The 21,719-nt window shown below is 49.0% G+C and overlaps 1 protein-coding gene across 1 annotated transcript in view; it reads right to left on the reverse strand.

Moving 5' to 3' along the window:
• LOC144510264 (kazrin-like) overlaps positions 1 to 21,719 on the reverse strand; it is a 139,087-nt gene that overhangs the window by 53,370 nt on the left and 63,998 nt on the right. Inside the window, exon 7 of the mRNA XM_078239759.1 lies at positions 3,640 to 3,845. Within this exon, the coding sequence (XP_078095885.1) occupies positions 3,640 to 3,845 (206 nt within the window). The remainder of the gene's footprint in view (positions 1 to 3,639; positions 3,846 to 21,719) is intronic.

The raw sequence follows: 21,719 nt of genomic DNA on the forward strand, positions 1-21,719 counted from the left end.
CCCCCTGCCCGGTTAGTTCACATCCCCATAGCCCCCTGCCGGTTAGTTCACATCCCCATAGCCGCCTGCCGGTTAGTTCACATCCCCATAGCCCCCTGCCCGGTTAGTTCACATCCCCATAGCCCCCTGCCCGGTTAGTTCACATCCCCATAGCCCCCTGCCCGGTTAGTTCACATCCCCATAGCCCCCTGCCCGGTTAGTTCACATCCCCATAGCCCCCTGCCCGGTTAGTTCACGTCCCCATAGCCGCCTGCCGGTTAGTTCACATCCCCATAGCCCCCTGCCCGGTTAGTTCATGTCCCCATAGCCCCCTGCCTGGTTAGTTCACATCCCCATAGCCCCCTGCCGGTTAGTTCATGTCCCCATAGCCCCCTGCCGGTTAGTTCATGTCCCCATAGCCCCCTGCCGGTTAGTTCATGTCCCCATAGCCCCCTGCCCGGTTAGTTCACATCCCCATAGCCCCCTGCCCGGTTAGTTCACATCCCCATAGCCCCCTACCCGGTTAGTTCACATCCCCATAGCCCCCTGCCCGGTTAGTTCACATCCCCATAGCCCCCTACCCGGTTAGTTCACATCCCCATAGCCCCCTGCCCGGTTAGTTCACATCCCCATAGCCCCCTGCCCGGTTAGTTCACATCCCCATAGCCCTCTGCCCGGTTAGTTCATGTCCCCATAGCCCCCTGCCTGGTTAGTTCACATCCCCATAGCCCCCTGCCGGTTAGTTCACATCCCCATAGCCCTCTGCCTGGTTAGTTCACATCCCCATAGCCCCCTGCCGGTTAGTTCACATCCCCATAGCCCCCTGCCGGTTAGTTCACATCCCCATAGCCCTCTGCCCGGTTAGTTCCCTCCATCCAATTTCCCCTTTCTCTAAAACCTTCAATCTGTTTCTCACCAGCCCCTGGCACCCTTCCACCCCCTGCCCCCCGCCTTGCCATGCCCCCCTTACAGACCCCCTTTCACCGCACCCCCCCCACCTTACCGCACCCCCACTCCCCTCCACACACACACAGACACACGCAGACACACACACACACACGGACACACACATACAGACACACACACACACACACAGACACACACACACACAGACACACATACACACACAGACACACAGACACACACAGACACACACACACAGACACACACACACAAACACACAGACACACACACATACACACAGACACGCATACACACACAGACACGCATACACACACACAGACACACACACACACACACATAGACACAGACACACACACAGACACACACACACAGACACGCATACACACACACACCCAGACACACACACACCCAGACACACACACGCATACACACACAGACACGCATACACACACACACACACCCACACACACACCCAGACACACACACACCCAGACATACACACGCAAACACACACAGACACGCATACACACACACACACACCCACACACACACCCAGACACACACACATAGACACACACACAGACACACACACACATAGACACACACACAGACACACACACACATAGACACACACACACACACACACACACAGTCACACACACACACAGACACACACACTCCCTACACCATCAGTTGATGGGAGCAGCTTCTCTTTAACACTGGGAGAATTTGCCACACTTTGCCAGCTCACACTCTGGGCTCGATGAGCCCGGTTTGAACAGGCTGAGGGGGTTGTGGTTTAAATGGCCGTCCACAGCCCGGTCTGGAACTTGGCCAACCATTCTCTGGGGTTTGCAACTAAGAGGCAAGAGACACGGTGACAAGAGAGGCGCCACTTACCCACCCTGACCAACCCACAGCACAGTGTAGGACAGAGAGAGGAAGTAATCACTGACCCTCAACCCCCCCCCCCCCCCCCCAACCTTTCTTTCAGACTCTGCAGCCTTTGTCTCTGGTAACTCAGGGCGAATCACAGCCCTGAGAAGAGGGTGAAATATATCAGCTTCACACAAGGCCTGTTAATTGTACTAATGTTCACATTCCTGACTGTGTTTACATTTTATGTTAATTTATTGGTGTCACAAGTAGGCTAACATTGACACTGCAATGAAGTTACTGTGAAAATCCCCAAGCCGCCACACTCCGGCACCTGTTCGGGTACACCGAGGGAGAATTTAGCACGGCCAATGCACCCTAACCGGCACATCGTTCGGACTGTGGGAGGAAACCGGAGCACCCGGAGGAAACCCACGCAGACACGGAGAGAACGTGCAGACTCCACACAGACAGCGACCTGAGGCTGGAATTGAACCCGGGTCCCTGGCGCTGTGAGGCAGCAGTGCCAACCACTGCGCCACCGTGGTGCCACTGCGCTATAGCCCATGTCTCCCCGAAATGCTGAGGCTGCCTTGACTCCTCCCTCAGTGGGGGTTGTGGCCAGGCCTGTCCCCGTTCTCTGCAGCAGTGTAAACCGGCAATTTATGCCAAGATTTGTGGCAGATCCTTCCGACCGGAATATCCGACCGATTCTCCCTCAGCGTTGGCCAGAGTGGAAAACCCAGATGAATCAAATTAGAAGCAAGTGTGAACAATCAGAGGCTGAGAAATACCTTGCATTTGGAACAGATTCCTGCAGCATATACACCGGGGAGGATTGTAACCCCAGTTTTATGGTAAATATTCCTGCACTGATTCCGATTTTGTGCCCAGTGTCAATAGGAGAGTGATTAACGAGGCGGGCAATAGGATCATGGGGTATTCAAATCGCCATGGCAACAGGACAATACAGCTTCAAACAGAGCGCGGCCTAAGCAGGCAGCCCAGCCCTTTTCACATTGAGAGCAGGGAGGTAAGGTAGGCCCATCCCCAATGCCACTGAGCCCTCAGGCAACGGCCACGGGCAACACCAGAAAACCCCAGGCCTTGTTCCTGCTCCCCCTTCACCAGGCCCTTCACCCATCCGCTAGAGACTGGGAAATGGAACAAGGGGAAGTGGGAAGTCCTAGTTCACAGGAATAACGGAGGATCTGAACTGGGTTTGGTTTTCGGATCAACTCCCCCCGCACTAACCCCCCCCCCCCCCCCACCCCCCCGCCAACACCTGGATGACTAATAAACCCTGGGAGGCAATGGGCCCCTTTATTGAAATCTGAATTGGCCAAGTTTCAAAGACACACATGGTCCTGATTTAACTACAGGTGGGGTAGGCCATCTGGATAATGCAGGACTGTCAATCCTGGCAGAACACACACACACCCCTGCCCCCAGCTGTTAACTGAGTCCAGATGTTGGGCCTTCCACTGGGCTACACTCCACACACCTATTGGAACGCTCTGGTCACGATGAACCCAAACACACACTGCAAAGCTGTGCGGGTCAGGCGGATTGGCCATGCTAAATTGTCCCCTTCAGTGCCCCAAGATGTGTCGGTTGGCGGGGGGATCAGCAGGGTAAATACGTGGGGTTATGGGGATGGGGCCTGGGTGAGATGCTCTGACAGAAAGTCGCAACAGACTTGCTGGGCCGAAAGGCCTCCTTCTGCACTGTAGGAATTCTATGATTCCTCATTAGGATACACGGGTGGGGCGGGGGGGGGGGGGGGGGGGGGGTGGCGGGGGGGCACGGGATGGGGTGAGGGGGGATTTGTTCCCGATCGAAGGATACTCATATTCTTACCCTTCCGCTTTTCACATTCTCCGTACAGGACTTGATATACATTGGCATCGCCATGACGACCTCCAGCCAGGCCTGCACGGTACCAGCTTTCCACTGGGACATTGGCATTGTCCTTGCAATCTCCACCTGCTGTAACCTGTCGAGCTGCTCATCCCCCTCCGACAAGCTGAGGCTCAGGTGTGTGGGGCTGGACAGACTGTCTGAATCTGTAGGGAACCGAGAGGATTCATATCAGTAACATCACATTTTCCGACTCGTCACACTGCTTGCTGCAAAAACACAGTTCTTTTTTTTTTGTCCTTTCAGTTGTCAGGTGACAAAGCCAAGCAGAGGTTTACTGTGCATGCTGGTACAGGAGGAGGCCATTCAGCCCCTCAAGCCTGTCCCATCCTTCAATTAGATCAATTCTCACCAATACCTCAGCTCTCGATACTCACCTTGCTCCGAATCCCGCGATAACCTTACCTGATAAAGACATCTGCTGATCGCATCCACGACAGTTACAGTTCAGCTGTGGGGTCGGCAGCCTATCCGCAGGCAGAGTTCCGGATTCCCGCAATGATGTCTGTGCGACTGAGAGCTTTCAAATTTCACTCCATATCCTCACTCAGATATATTCAAATTGGAGTATTAACACTGATATTGAGGGGAGTGGGATATTAATACTGATATTGAGGGGAGTGGGATATTAACACTGATATTGAGTGGAGTGGGATATTAACACTGATATTGAGGGAAGTGGGATATTAACACTGATATTGAGTGGAGTGGGATATTAATACTGATATTGAGGAGAGTGGGATATTAACACTGATATTGAGGGGAGTGAGATATTAACACTGATATTGAGGAGAGTGGGATATTAACACTGATATTGAGTGGAGTGGGATATTAATACTGATATTGAGGAGAGTGGGATATTAACACTGATATTGAGTGGAGTGGGATATTAATACTGATATTGAGGAGAGTGGGATATTAACACTGATATTGAGTGGAGTGGGATATTAATACTGATATTGAGGAGAGTGGGATATTAACATTGATATTGAGGGGAGTGGGATATTAACACTGATATTGAGGGGAGTGGGATATTAACACTGATATTGAGGGGAGTGGGATATTAACACTGACATTGAGGGGAGTGGGATATTAACACTGGTATTGAGGGGAGTGGGATATTAACACTGATACTGAGGGGAGTGGGATATTAACACTGATATTGAGGGGAGTGGGATATTAACACTGATATTGAGGAGAGTGGGATATTAACACTGATATTGAGGGGAGTGGGATATTAACACTGATATTGAGTGGAGTGGGATATTAATACTGATATTGAGGAGAGTGGGATATTAACACTGATATTGAGTGGAGTGGGATATTAATACTGATATTGAGGAGAGTGGGATATTAACACTGATATTGAGTGGAGTGGGATATTAATACTGATATTGAGGAGAGTGGGATATTAACACTGATATTGAGGGGAATGGGATATTAACACTGATATTGAGGGGAGTGGGATATTAACACTGATATTGAGGGGAGTGGGATATTAACACTGATATTTAGGGGAGTGGGATATTAACACTGATATTTAGGGGTGTGGGATATTAACACTGATATTGGGGGGAGTGGGATATTAACACTGATACTGAGGGGAGTGGGATATTAACAGTGATACTGAGGGGAATGGGATATTAACACTGATATTGAGGGGAGTGGGATATTAACACTGATATTGAGGGTAGCGGGATATTGACACTGATACTGAGGAGAGTGGGATATTAACACTGATACTGAGGGGAGTGGGATATTAACACTGATACTGAGGGGAGTGGGATATTAACACTGGTATTGAGGGGAGTGGGATATTAACACTGATACTGAGGGGAGTGGGATATTAACACTGATATTGAGGGGAGTGGGATATTAACACTGATATTGAGGAGAGTGGGATATTAACACTGATATTGAGGGGAGTGGGATATTAACACTGATATTGAGTGGAGTGGGATATTAATACTGATATTGAGGAGAGTGGGATATTAACACTGATATTGAGTGGAGTGGGATATTAATACTGATATTGAGGAGAGTGGGATATTAACACTGATATTGAGTGGAGTGGGATATTAATACTGATATTGAGGAGAGTGGGATATTAACACTGATATTGAGTGGAGTGGGATATTAATACTGATATTGAGGAGAGTGGGATATTAACACTGATATTGAGGGGAATGGGATATTAACACTGATATTGAGGAGAGTGGGATATTAACACTGATATTGAGGGGAGTGGGATATTAACACTGATATTTAGGGGAGTGGGATATTAACACTGATATTTAGGGGTGTGGGATATTAACACTGATATTGGGGGGAGTGGGATATTAACACTGATACTGAGGGGAGTGAGATATTAACAGTGATACTGAGTGGAGTGGGATATTAATACTGATATTGAGGAGAGTGGGATATTAACACTGATATTGAGGGGAATGGGATATTAACACTGATATTGAGGAGAGTGGGATATTAACACTGATATTGAGGGGAGTGGGATATTAACACTGATATTTAGGGGAGTGGGATATTAACACTGATATTTAGGGGTGTGGGATATTAACACTGATATTGGGGGGAGTGGGATATTAACACTGATACTGAGGGGAGTGGGATATTAACAGTGATACTGAGGGGAGTGGGATATTAACACTGATATTGAGGGGAGTGGGATATTAACACTGATATTGAGGGTAGCGGGATATTGACACTGATACTGAGGAGAGTGGGATATTAACACTGATACTGAGGGGAGTGGGATATTAACACTGATACTGAGGGGAGTGGAAATTAACACTGATATTGAGAGGAGTGGGATATTAACACTGATATTGTGGGGAGTGGGATATTAAAACTGATATTGAGGAGAGTGGGATATTAACACTGATATTGAGGAGAGTGGGATATTAACTCTGATATTGAGGGGAGTGGGATATTAACACTGATATTGAGGAGAGTGGGATATTAACACTGATATTGAGGGGAGTGGGATATTAACACTGATATTGAGGGGACTGGGATATTAACACTGATATTGAGGGGAATGGGATATTAACACTGATATTGAGGGGAGTGGGATATTAACACTGATATTGAGGGGACTGGGATATTAACACTGATATTGAGGGGAGTGGGATATTAATACTGATATTGAGGGGAGTGGGATATTAACACTGATATTGGGGGGAGTGGGATATTAACACTGATATTGAGGGGAGTGGGATATTAACACTGATATTGAGGGGAGTGGGATATTAACACTGATATTGAGGGGAGTGGGATATTAACACTGATACTGAGGGGAGTGGGATATTAACACTGATATTGAGGAGAGTGGGATATTAACACTGATATTGAGTGGAGTGGGATATTAATACTGATATTGAGGAGAGTGGGATATTAACACTGATATTGAGTGGAGTGGGATATTAATACTGATATTGAGGAGAGTGGGATATTAACACTGATATTGAGGGGAATGGGATATTAACACTGATATTGAGGGGAGTGGGATATTAACACTGATATTGAGGAGAGTGGGATATTAACACTGATATTGAGTGGAGTGGGATATTAATACTGATATTGAGGAGAGTGGGATATTAACACTGATATTGAGTGGAGTGGGATATTAATACTGATATTGAGGAGAGTGGGATATTAACATTGATATTGAGGGGAGTGGGATATTAACACTGATATTGAGGGGAGTGGGATATTAACACTGATATTTAGGGGAGTGGGATATTAACACTGATATTTAGGGGTGTGGGATATTAACACTGATATTGGGGGGAGTGGGATATTAACACTGATACTGAGGGGAGTGGGATATTAACAGTGATACTGAGGGGAGTGGGATATTAACACTGATATTGAGGGGAGTGGGGTATTAACACTGATATTGAGGGTAGCGGGATATTGACACTGATACTGAGGAGAGTGGGATATTAACACTGATACTGAGGGGAGTGGGATATTAACACTGATACTGAGGGGAGTGGAAATTAACACTGATATTGAGAGGAGTGGGATATTAACACTGATATTGTGGGGAGTGGGATATTAAAACTGATATTGAGGAGAGTGGGATATTAACACTGATATTGAGGAGAGTGGGATATTAACTCTGATATTGAGGGGAGTGGGATATTAACACTGATATTGAGGAGAGTGGGATATTAACACTGATATTGAGGGGAGTGGGATATTAACACTGATATTGAGGGGACTGGGATATTAACACTGATATTGAGGGGAATGGGATATTAACACTGATATTGAGGGGAGTGGGATATTAACACTGATATTGAGGGGACTGGGATATTAACACTGATATTGAGGGGAGTGGGATATTAATACTGATATTGAGGGGAGTGGGATATTAACACTGATATTGGGGGGAGTGGGATATTAACACTGATATTGAGGGGAGTGGGATATTAACACTGATATTGAGGGGAGTGGGATATTAACACTGATATTGAGGGGAGTGGGATATTAACACTGATACTGAGGGGAGTGGGATATTAACACTGATATTGAGGAGAGTGGGATATTAACACTGATATTTAGGGGTGTGGGATATTAACACTGATATTGAGGGGAGTGGGATATTAACGGGGATATTGAGGGGAGTGGGATATTAACACTGATATTGAGGGGAGTGGAATATTAACACTGATATTTAGGGGTGTGGGATATTAACACTGATATTGGGGGGAGTGGGATATTAACACTGATATTGAGGGGAGTGGGATATTAATACTGATACTGAGGGGAGTGGGATATTAACACTGATATTGAGGGGAGTGGGATATTAAAACTGATATTGAGGAGAGTGGGATATTAACACTGATATTGAGGAGAGTGGGATATTAACTCTGATATTGAGGGGAGTGGGATATTAACACTGATATTGAGGAGAGTGGGATATTAACACTGATATTGAGGGGAGTGGGATATTAACACTGATATTGAGAGGACTGGGATATTAACACTGATATTGAGGGGAATGGGATATTAACACTGATATTGAGGGGAGTGGGATATTAACACTGATATTGAGGGGACTGGGATATTAACACTGATATTGAGGGGAGTGGGATATTAATACTGATATTGAGGGGAGTGGGATATTAACACTGATATTGGGGGGAGTGGGATATTAACACTGATATTGAGGGGAGTGGGATATTAACACTGATATTGAGGGGAGTGGGATATTAACACTGATATTGAGGGGAGTGGGATATTAACACTGATACTGAGGGGAGTGGGATATTAACACTGATATTGAGGAGAGTGGGATATTAACACTGATATTTAGGGGTGTGGGATATTAACACTGATATTGAGGGGAGTGGGATATTAACGGGGATATTGAGGGGAGTGGGATATTAACACTGATATTGAGGGGAGTGGAATATTAACACTGATATTGAGGAGAGTGGGATATTAACACTGATATTTAGGGGTGTGGGATATTAACACTGATATTGGGGGGAGTGGGATATTAACACTGATATTGAGGGGAGTGGGATATTAACACTGATATTGAGTGGAGTGGGATATTAACACTGATACTGAGGGGAGTGGGATATTAACACTGATATTGAGGGGAGTGGGATATTAACAATATTGTAAAGAGATTATGGCTTCAAGGAATGGACGTGGCATCTTTTTTTGGCCTCAGGTTGTCCCAATGTGCCTTATAGCCAATGATGAACTCTTTTCCGATTGGCATTGTTGTAATGCAGGAATTACATCAGCAATGTGTATACAGCAAGCTGCCAGCAATGTGTACACAGCAAGCTGCCAGCAATGTGTACACAGCAAGCTGCCAGCAATGTGTACACAGCAAGCTGCCAGCAATGTGTACGCAGCAAGCTGCCAGCAATGTGTACACAGCAAGCTGCCAGCAATGTGTACACAGCAAGCTGCCAGCAATGTGTACACAGCAAGCTGCCAGCAATGTGTACACAGCAAGCTGCCGCTGCCAGCAATGTGTACACAGCAAGCTGCCGCTGCCAGCAATGTGTACACAGCAAGCTGCCGCTGCCAGCAATGTGTACACAGCAAGCTGCCAGCAATGTGTACACAGCAAGCTGCCAGCAATGTGTACACAGCAAGCTGCCGCTGCCAGCAATGTGTACACAGCAAGCTGCCAGCAATGTGTACACAGCAAGCTGCCAGCAATGTGTACACAGCAAGCTGCCAGCAATGTGTACACAGCAAGCTGCCGCTGCCAGCAATGTGTACACAGCAAGCTGCCGCTGCCAGCAATGTGTACACAGCAAGCTGCCAGCAATGTGTACACAGCAAGCTGCCGCTGCCAGCAATGTGTACACAGCAAGCTGCCGCTGCCAGCAATGTGTACACAGCAAGCTGCCAGCAATGTGTACACAGCAAGCTGCCAGCAATGTGTACACAGCAAGCTGCCAGCAATGTGTACACAGCAAGCTGCCAGCAATGTGTACACAGCAAGCTGCCAGCAATGTGTACACAGCAAGCTGCCAGCAATGTGTACACAGCAAGCTGCCAGCAATGTGTACACAGCAAGCTGCCAGCAATGTGTACACAGCAAGCTGCCAGCAATGTGTACACAGCAAGCTGCCGCTGCCAGCAATGTGTACACAGCAAGCTGCCGCTGCCAGCAATGTGTACACAGCAAGCTGCCGCTGTCAGCCAATATTCTAACCACCTGACGAGAGGTTGTGTGATGATGTGGATTGAGGGCTCGATCTCGGTTAGGACATCAGGTGAGCACTCTTTAACCTGATCCCGTGACATCTCTCCGCAGATACGGCCTGTCCTTCCCAAGCTGCTTTCAGCATTTAGTTCCCACTTCCCATGTCTGTCGTGTTTTGGGATGGAGCATTTCAGATATGAAGAGAGGTTGGATAGGCTTGGGTTGTTTTCATTGGAGCAGATAAGACTGAGGTGCGACCTGATTGAGGTGTTCAAGATAATGAGAGACAGGGACAGAGTGGATATGGAGCAGCTGTTCCCCTCAGTTGAAGGGTCAGTGATGAGGGGACATAGGTCCAAGGTGAGGGGCAGGAGGTTTAGAGGGGATGTGAGGAAAACCTTTTTACCCAGAGGGTGGTGACTGGGAGGGTGGTGGGGGAAGTTGCCTCACATCCTTTAAAAAGTACCTGGATGAGCACTTGGCACGCCATAACGTTCAGGGCTATGGGCCAAGTGCTGGATGAGGTGGGAGGGCACGTTTTACGCGTGTTGGTGCTGACTCAATGGGGCCTCTTCCATGCTGTGTGATTCTATGATGTTCTCAGTGATGTTGGGTGCCCAGGGCTCCGTGACGCAGGAAGCCATCACCTCCTGAGGGGACGCAGGCAGTCTTGATCCTTGCTGCTTCTGCTCTGCCCCTTATCGCCTGGTCTTGCAAGAGGGAGGGCAGAATATCAATGATTGTGATGCCCGCTGTCTGGGTGGTGTGTCTGCCCACTGCTGAAGGTGTGTGGAAATAGTGTGAGGCTGGCAGCATGGGTAGGTGTGTGAGGGCGAGGTGGAGTCTTTGGAAGTCAGAGCTCAATCCTGAGGGATTGTTGGTGAGTGAGTGATGAGGGTTGTGCTGTGGGTTTAGCAGCAGGGGGTGGTGGGCAGAGGATGGCATAGGGAAGATGTATTCACTGACCTTGGCTAGCAGCATGGAGGTCATTGGACTTCTTGCTGCCAGATCCTCAGGTCCAGATGCCAGGAATTGAACCCCTTGGCAACCTTCTCCCCATCCCTCTGAGGGTGTCATAGAGTCATAGTCATAGAGGTTTACAGGATGGAAACAGGCCCTTCGGCCCAACTTGTCCATGCCGCCCTTTTGTTTTAAAACCCCTAATCTAATCCCAATTGCCCGCATTTGGCCCATATCCCTCTATACCCATCGTACCCATGTAACTATCTAAATGCTTTTTAAAAGATAAAATTGTACCCGCCTCTACTACTACCTCTGGCAGCTTGTTCCAGACACTCACCACCCTCTGTGTGAAAGAATTGCCCCTCTGGACACTTTTGTATCTCTCCCCTCTCACCTTAAACCTATGCCCTCTAGTTTTAGACTCCCCTACCTTTGGGAAAAGATATTGACTATCCACCTTGCCTATGCCCCTCATTATTTTATAGACCTCTATAAGGTCATCCCTCAGCCTCCTACGCTCCAGAGAATAAAGTCCCAGTCTATTCAGCCTCTCCTTATAACTCAATCCATCAAGTCCCGGTAGCATCCTAGTAAATCTTTTCTGCACTCTTTCTAGTTTAATAATATCCTTTCTATAATAGGGTGACCAGAATTGCACACAGTATTCCAAGTGTGGCCTTACCAATGTCTTGTACAACTTCAACAAGACGTCCCAACTCCTGTATTCAATGTTCTGACCGATGAAACCAAGCATGCCGAATGCCTTCTTCGCCACTCTGTCCACCTGTGACTCCACTTTCAAGGAGCTATGAACATGTCCCCCTAGATCTCTTTGTTCTGTGACTCTCCCCAATTCCCTACCATTAACTGAGTAAGTCCTGCCCTGGTTCAATCTACCAAAATGCATCACCTCGCATTTGTCTAAATTAAACTCCACCTGCCATTTGTCAGCCCACTGGCCCAATTGATCAAGATCCCGTTGCAATTGGAGATAACTTTCTTCACTGTCCACTATGCCACCAATCTTGGTGTCATCTGCAAACTTACTAACCATGCCCCCTATATTCTCATCCAAATCATTAATATAAATGACAAATAACAGTGGGCCCAGCACTGATACCTGAGGCACACCGCTGGTCACAGGCCTCCAGTTTGAAAAACAACTCTCTACAACCACCCTCTGGCTTCTGTCAAGAAGCCAATTTTGTATCCATTTAGATACCTCACCCTGGATCCCGTGAGATTTAACTTTATGCAACAACCTACCATGCGGTACCTTGTCAAAGGCAAGGGAGACCCTGGGACCAGGGTGCCTCTGCTCCTCTCCACCTGCACCATGAAGATTGCAGTACAATCTTCCCTGTTTGATGTTGCAGCAATAGCATTCAGCAGCTTGTAACTCAGTGCAGCGCCCTTTTCAGAGGGACAGACTGTCGTTAAGAATAGGAAGCTGCCTGCAGAACTTGCTATTCGCACATGCTGCCCGACTTCCCCATGACACAGTCAACCAAATAAGAAGGTATCTTTCACTTGGCGTTCTAGCCCTACCTTGAAGTTCACAGGCAGGTCGCAAATCATCACAACCGTGTGCCCAGATAATACCGGTGGCATATTTTTGGCTTTGGGGTTGTGTTTTTGCGGAGTCGGGATGACTCCAGAGACCGTTAAACACGGTGGATTTGGATAATATTTTTGCCTGCATGGAAAGGGGGGATGCAAAAACAAATGCGCTGGGCCGTTTAAAAATGAGCGCTGGTTTAAAAACAGATTCCATTTCGGTTGTTCCAAGGGCCTTAAACCTCAGGCTGGGAGTCGAAAATTTATGGAATAGATGCAACCGATCTTACAGGGTGGATAAGGTCTATTTAAGTGTCATAATTCAAAGTTATTTAAATTCCCTGCCCTTTATTAACTAAAAGAACAGGCAGCAGTTGTCAGTTAGATTAAAAGAAATGCACTTTGTTGGGGTAGTTTGATTAACAGGCCATCTGGTTCAACTTAGAAAAAGACATTTCAGTTGTAACAGACTTCATTGTTGATATTTCCCTCGTGCTTTTATTCGAGCTGAGCCCATTTTATGAATGCTTGCCTGACTTCCAAATTGTCCAAAACTTCTTATCTCAGCAAAGAGGCTGAGGTCGCATTTCGATTGACAGTTTTAGGGGGCTATTAAAGGATTAGCTGCCTTTGATGTGATTACTGAATAGAAGCTTGTTTATTTTTGTAATGCATTAACCATTTGAAGGGATTTAAAATCTTTGAATTGGTTCCCTGTATGAGAATTTCATTTCTGCATCAGGCGTGTACGAGTGAGAACTCTATTAGCTTGTTAGAAGTTTATTTTTTTAAACCTCCACATGGCTCCTGAAATCTGCACATAGTGGACACTGGGTGAGTGGCTAAGGAGGTGGCGGCGGGGGGTATGAAGTGGCATGAGGGGCATTTGAGGGTTGTGAGGTGGCATGGGGGTATTTGAATGGGTGGGGTGTGAAGGGTCAGGGCCTTTGATAAAACTAAGGCTGTTTGCATTCAGATTATAGCCTTTAATCAGGGAGATGCTGAACAATGAGATCTTATTAGTGTGTGCCGTTATCACACAGCAACACTGCTCATGTCACATGTTAATTAAGAACTGAAAATACCACTTACCAGCATTCTAAAAATATATTATTCATATTTTAATTAAGTTCTTGATTTAAATCCACATCCCAGCCAAGAAAGCCTCAGCTGATCACCCTGAATCTCTGCTGCAGAAACACACATCAGATGTTATCCATCAAGCTAATCTTTCTCCTTCTGTCCCAAAACACTGCTGCCAATCAGAGAATTCCTACAGGAAAAGGCCATTCAACCCATTGAGTCTGCAGTGACTTTCCAACAGAGCGTCCCACTCACACCCTAACCCAACGTATTCACCCTGCTAATCTCCCCCCAAACTGGGATACTGAGCGGCAATTTAGCATGGCCAATTCACCTAACCTGGACATGGAATCCTTACAGCGCAGAAGGAGGCCAGTCGGCCCATCGAGCCTAAACCAACAACTATCCCACTCAGGCCCTATCCTCGTAACCCCACGTATTTACGCTGCTAATCCCCCTGACACCAAGGGGCAATTTAGCCAATCCACCTGTTTGGAGTGTGGGAGGAAACCGGAGCACCCGGAGGAAACCCACGCAGACACGGGGAGAACGTGCAAACCCCACACAGACAGTGACTCAAGGCCGGAATCGAACCTGGGTCCCTGGCGCTGTGAAGCAGCAGTGCTAACCCACTGTGCCACTGTTGCAGTCCACAGCTTTTCCCAAAAGCAGCTCAGGCCCATTTTATATCTGCCGACTATTTAATTTAATTTCTGGGTTCCAATCAATACATTTCTATTCTAAACATCGAGCGCCAGTATCTGGCCCTGAGCTCTGGTCTATTAGGTTCACTCTGAATGTCGTGCTAATTATTGGAGTGTGTTTAGATGGATTGGATTACAAAGCAGCCAATTGGAAAGCCCAGCTTGGAGGGAGCGTGGACCTATTTTGCAATCATGGCTGAATTCTCCCGCTTTCAGTTAAAGCGGGAAAACTGGAGTGTTTCCCGCTGGTGCTGGCAGCATCTGTCTGGATTCACCCACCTGGAAAGATGCAAATGAGCCCAACTCAGGGAACCCACCGGCCAGCCCGCAGTTCAAAGATCGCGGCGCCATTTCTTTTTGGGACATGGGCGTTGCTGGCTGGCCAGCATTTATTGCCCATCCCGTGTTGCCCAAGGGTAGTTGAAAGTCAACCACATTGCTGTGACTCTGGAGTCACATGTAGGCCAGACCAGGTAAGGATGGCAGATTTCCTTCCCTAAAGGACATTAGTGAACCAGATGCATTTTTCCGATAATCGGCAATAGTTGCATGGTCATCAGTAGATTCTCAATTCCAGATTTAAAAACAAATTCAAATTCCACCATCTGCCGTGGCGGGATTCGAACCCGGGTCCCCAGGACATTAGCTGAGTTTCTGGATTAATAGTCTAGTGATAATACCAGTGGGCCATCGCCTCCCCATATTTCCAAAAGGGCGCCTCGTTCTCAGCATTCGGACACAGATCCCCCACTCCCCCAGAAAATGAAATGGCGGTCACCCTCCACCTCCTCCCCTCCCCATTGACCGGGGGAGCAGCACCAACCCCTCAGCAAAGAGGGGTCTGTCCTTCCCCCCCCCACTACTCAAATAATGGGTCACCTCCAAATAAGGGGTCATATCATGCAGGCATGAGAGTGACCCCCCCCAACCCTCAAATCCCCCCCTGCCCTCAGCCTCCCCCCCCCCCCCCATGCACCCCACCAGCCCCCTCTATCCTCTGACTACCCCCATCCTCCTTTCGCCCCTCAGACCCCCACTCAGGCCACCCGTCAGGTCACACACCTTGGCATTGCCAGCAGCGCACTGCCATCGGCACTCACACCCTGGCCTGCCACCTTGGGCCTTGAGGGGGGGGGTCAAGGAGGGTAGATCCAGTTGGCCATCTTCTCCACTGCCGCTGCCAGGCTGCTGAGGGAAGGTCACCCAAGGGTCCAGGTGGTTGGGCTAGGGGCACTCTCCCCCGTGATGGGGGTTTCGTGGCTGGACTGCCCCCTCTAGTCCTGACAGACTTGGAATCATCCCCGGCATGGTGATTTCAGGCAGCTCTGTGATCAACATCCCTGCCTGTCAGCTCTGAAACTTTGAAGAGGCCGGGTCACTTTAATTTCCATGCTCCCTGGTAACTGGGCAGGATTTTAAATCATTGCAGCACTCCATTCTGGAGCAGGGATTTCCCTTTCTCCCTGTCGGAAGCTGCAGGTGAGAGCAGACTCCTAGGAAGTTCTCCGACAGATGTCAATTTCACTTGGGGGGGTTCCATTCTCCACAGCCCTGATGTATTCACACAGTTTTCATTTGAAGTCTTTGAGCTTTCCTAGCAAGCTGAAACCTTTAAAACCCTCTCTATTTCATTGCAAATCTTTAATCTGTCGATTCCATAGCGCAGTGTTTTTAAATAGGCTTCAATTAGCAGCTTAATGGATTTCTACTCAGCCTCCAGTCAGCTATGTTTATTTACCTGTTCCTTCATGCTTGAATGCATCTCAAATACCTCCATTGTTCCTAACTGTAATGTTTACATAGGGGCAAAAATTACCGTCCCGCCTGTCACGGGAATTGGAGCAGGTGAGCGGCGGACCATGGAAAGGTCCATTGACCTCAGGTGGGATTTTCTGGCTGTGGAATGAGCATGCCTGGAAAATCCCACTCATAGACTCTAAGCCTGATTAACAGTTGTGGTTTCTTCAAAGGGATTAAGTGGTTTCACTTCCTCTTTTGCAACCCATCCAATGCCTGAGACCCTGAGCGGACCTTCCCTCCACAGCCTCTGCAGCAGAGACAAATGGCCACCTACTTCCCTTGACCCTCCTCGGGGTCCAAGGCACCAGGTCAGGGTGTCAGTGCCAGGGGACAGTGCGCCATTGAGGGGGGAGGGGGGCCTGAGAGGATAGGTCTGAGGGGGAGGGGAGGTTAGTGGAGTCTGAGGTGGGAGGGAGTCTGAGGAGGAAGTGGGCTCTGGGAGGGGTGGGTATATGGTGGGGGGGTTGGTGTGTGGGGGGGTGGGTGTGTGGCGGGGGTGAGTGTGGGTTTGGGGGGGTGTGTGTGTGGGTAGGGGAGGGTGAGTGTGTGTGGGGGATGGGTGTGTGGGGGGTAGGTGTGGGGGGGTTGGGTGTGTGTGGGTGTGTGGGGGGTGGGTGTGGGTGTGTGTGGGGGGGTGGGTGTGTATGGGTGGGGGAGGGTGGGCAGGTGGGGGATTGGGTGTGTGGGGGGTGGGTGTGTGGTGGGGGTGGGTGTGGGGGGTTGGGTGTGTGTGGGTGAGGGAGGGTGGGGGAGGGTGGGTGTGTGGCAGGGGTGTGGGCATGGTGAATCTCGAGACCCTTTAGTCCCAGCGAGAACCCCGGGTTTTTTGGCCGACACCCCAGTCGGAGAGGCACCGGGATTCCCGCGGCCTGTCTGAGGAGACTGGAGAATCCAACCTCCTGTCTGCAGACACGCTCCCGTTCAGCTCCCGGGAGGGAGTGTGAATTCCTCCCGGCATTCCGGATGGGATTCCCCCCCCTCCCCCCAATCCCAGCAGCAGGTTTTCCGGTAACGCAGACGTTCGCCATTGGGCGCCGGCTGGATCTTTCGGTCCGGCCGATGTCTGCGGCAATTTGCGCTGCTCGCCCGTCCCACCACATGCCGCGGGGTCGGGGGGCGCAGGGGGGTGAGGGGCACTGGGGATGTAGGAGGGGTACGGGGCACGGGTGCAGAGCAAAGGGTCGCCCTCAACGGGTCTGGATGATCCTGCCGGTGGGAAGGGCTGGAAAATCCCAACCAGGGGGCACGGGCTCAGAACCCAGATGCAGTGACGAGGTGAGAAGCTCGTTTCCCCGTGTGGCTGGTGTGAGATCCGGGGTGAGACGGAGCTGGGCACACACGTGTTCACGGGGCAGGGCCGCACACAGCGGATTGGACAGCCTGAGGCTGATCCGGTGAGTGGAGTGAGGGATTGGAAACCTAACAGCCCTGCTGCACCTGAGCGATGTAACGCCATGTGGAATGCACAGACTGTTGATGAAATGTGAATTTGGGAGAGATTTGGGCCGAATACTCGCGGAATCATTGCAAATAGAACCAGCTGACACCTGCCCAGCAGCGCCACGTGTGGCTCGGTTTATAATTGCAGGTTGGATCTGAGCCTCTCAGTCCTCATGAGTTCCTCAACTCTGTTAAACTGCCTCATTTCAGTCAGATATTAAGGACATTGGCAGCCCCGGGCTATTGGGGGTCAGCCCTGGCTCCTCCTGCTGAACACTGTCCAGGGAGCTGGTGTGTGTGTCTGTGTGTGTGTGAGTCTGTGTCTGTGTGTGTGTGTGTGTGTGTTTATGTGTGTCTATTTGTGTGTGCTTGTGTCTGCTTCTGTCTATGTGTGTGGGTGTGCGTTTACATGTGTATGTATGCTAATGTTTGTGTCTGTCTGTGTATGTATGTTGAAGCGTGTATGTGTGTGTCTGTGCATGTATCCCACCTGTCCATAGGTGTAGGTGGGTGTATGTCAATGTGTGTGTATCTATGCATGTATTCATGTGTCTCCATGTGTGTCTGTCTGTAAGTGTCCATCTGTAGGTATCTGTCTATGTGTATCTGTCTGTGAGCGTCTGTCTGTGAGTGTCTGTCTGAGTGTCTGTCTGTGAGTGTCTGTCTGTGTGTGTCTGTCTGTGAGTGTCTGTCTGTGAGTGTCTGTGTGTGTGCCTGTCTGTGTGTCTGTCTGTGAGTGTCTGTGTGCGTGTGTCTGTCTGTGACTGTCTGTGTGTGTGTGTCTGTCTGTGTGTGTCTGTCTGTGAGTGTCTGTGAGTGTCTGTCTGTGTGTGTCTGTCTGTGAGTGTCTGTCTGTGAGTGTCTGTCTGTGAGTGTCTGTCCGTGTGTGTCTGTCTGTGAGTGTCTGTCTGTGTGTGTCTGTCTGTGAGTGTCTGTCTGTGAGTGTCTGTCTGTGAGTGTCTGTGTGTGTGTCTGTCTGTCTGTGAGTGTCTGTCTGTGAGTGTCTGTCTGTGAGTGTCTGTGTGTGTGTGTCTGTCTGAGTGTCTGTGTGTGTGTGTCTGTCTGTGAGTGTCTGTGTGTGTGAGTCTGTCTGTGAGTGTCTGTCTGTGCGTGTCTGTCTGTGAGTGTCTGTCTGTGTGTGTCTGTCTGTGAGTGTCTGTCTGTGAGTGTCTGTGTGTGTGTGTCTGTCTGTGAGTGTCCGTCTGTGAGTGTCTGTCTGTGAGTATCTGTGTGTGTGTGTCTGTCTGAGCATCTGTCTGTGAGTGTCTGTCTGTGAGTGTCTGTCTGTGAGTGTCTGTGTGTGTGTGTCTGTCTGTGAGTATCTGTCTGTGAGTGTCTGTCTATATGTGTTCATGTGTGTCTGCCTGTATGTGTCTGTTTGTGTGTGTTTGTGTCTGTGTGTGTGTGTCTGTGTGTGTCGGTGAGTGTCTGTCTGTGAGTGTCTGTCTGTGTGTGACTGTCTATGTGTGTCTGTCTATGTGTGTGCCTGTGTGTGTGTGTCTGTCTGTGAGTGTCTGTCTGTGTGTGTCTGTCTGTGAGTGTCTGTCTGTGAGTGTCTGTCTGTGAGTGTCTGTCTGTGAGTGTCTGTCTGTGTGTGTCTGTCTGTGAGTGTCTGTCTGTGAGTGTCTGTGTGTGTGCCTGTCTGTGTGTCTGTCTGTGAGTGTCTGTGTGCGTGTGTCTATCTGTGACTGTCTGTGTGTGTGTGTCTGTCTGTGAGTGTCTGTGTGTGTGTGTCTGTCTGTTAGTGTCTGTCTGTGAGTGTCTGTCTGTGAGTGTCTGTCTGTGTGTGTCTGTCTGTGAGTGTCTGTCTGTGAGTATCTGTCTGTGAGTGTCTGTCTATATGTGTTTATGTGTGTCTGTCTGTATGTGTCTGTTTGTGTGTGTTTGTGTCTGTGTGTGTGTGTCTGTGTGTGTCGGTGAGTGTCTGTCTGTGAGTGTCTGTCTGTGTGTGACTGTCTATATGTGTCTGTCTATGTGTGTCTGTCTATGTGTCTGTCTGTGAGTGTCTGTCTGTGAGTATCTGTCTGTGTGTCTGTCTGTGAGTGTCTGTCTGTGTGTGTCTGTCTGTGAGTGTCTGTCTATATGTGTCTGTGTGTGTGTGTGTGTGTCTGTCTGTGTGTGTCTGTGTGTGTGCCTGTGTGTGTGTCTGTGTGTGTCTGTCTGTCTGTGTCTGTGTGTGTCTGTCTGTGTGCATCTGTCTGTGTGTGTGACTGTGTGTGTCTGTGTGTGTGTGTCTGTCTGTGTGCATCTGTCTGTGTGTGTGACAGTGTGTGTCTGTGTGTGTGACTGTGTGTCTGTGAGTGTGTGTCTGTGTGTGTGTATCTGTGTGTGTGTATCTGTGTGTGTGTGTCTGTGTGTGTGTCTCTGTGTGTGTGTGTCTGTGTGTGTGTGTCTGTGTGTGTGTATCTGTGTGTGTGTATCTGTGTGTGTGTGTCTGTGTATCTGTGTGTGTGTGTCTGTGTGTGCATGTGTTGATCAGGTCGCTGTGACTGTGATGTCTTCCAGCAACAAACAGCTTGCCGATGGTTTTGGAATGAAACAGAGTTTGGGAAAGGTTACAGAAGCCAATCAGCGCAGTGGATCTGTACACTGGGCGAGGGGGGTTTACACCGTCAGAGGATGAGGGATATAAAGCACAGAGAATTCTCAAACCCCGCTGCCTGGCTTCAATGCTGAGGTCACAATGTCAGTGAGAATACCAGCACTTACTGATGGTATGTGAGAATCACATGAGTGGGATCTGATTACAAATTCAATTCACTCCCAGCGAGTACAAGCTGGGTTTTATAACCATGCTGCTTATGAAACAGATATAAGTCATCAGGATCAGAGTGGGCCAGGGGAGAGAGAGCAGCAGCGACAGCAACCAGGAAGCATGAAGGATTAATATCTTTCACAACTACAGAGCGATGAATTAAGAGGACAGAGTTGGTATGAGGCTGGGGGTTCACTGTCAGAGAACAGTGCCCTTCCGAAGCATTTGCTGACAATCGACGGTTACAATCAGACACGCCTCCGACACACACACTGCTCTCAATCAGACACATCCCCGACACACACACTGATCACAATCAGACACGCCTCCGACACACACACTGCTCACAATCAGACACACCTCCGACACACACTGATCACAATCAGACACGCCCTCCGACACACACACTGCTCACAATCAGACACATCACTGACACACAGTCACACTGCTCACAATCAGACACATCCCCGACACACACTGCTCACAATCAGACACACCTCTGACACACACACTGCTCACAATCAGACACGCCCTCCGACACACACACTGCTCACAATCAGACACGCCTCCGACACACACACTGCTCAGTCAGACACGCCTCCGACACACACACTGCTCACAATCAGACACACCTCCGACACACAATCACACTGCTCACAATCAGACACACCTCCGACACACACTGATCACAATCAGACATGCCCTCCGACACACACACTGCTCACAATCAGACACATCACTGACATACAGTCACACTGCTCACAGACACATCCCCGACACACACTGCTCACAATCAGAAACACCTCCGACACACACACTGCTCACAGTCAGACACGCCTCCGACACACACACTGCTCACAATCAGACACGCCTCCGACATACACACTGCTCAGTCAGACACGCCTCCGACACACACACTGATCACAATCAGACACGCCTCCAACACACACACTGATCACAATCAGACACGCCTCCAACACACACACTGATCACAATCAGACACGCCTCCAACACA

Source organism: Mustelus asterias, chromosome 22, assembly GCF_964213995.1.
Source record: "Mustelus asterias chromosome 22, sMusAst1.hap1.1, whole genome shotgun sequence".
In the NCBI taxonomy this organism is placed as follows: Eukaryota; Metazoa; Chordata; class Chondrichthyes; order Carcharhiniformes; family Triakidae; genus Mustelus; species Mustelus asterias.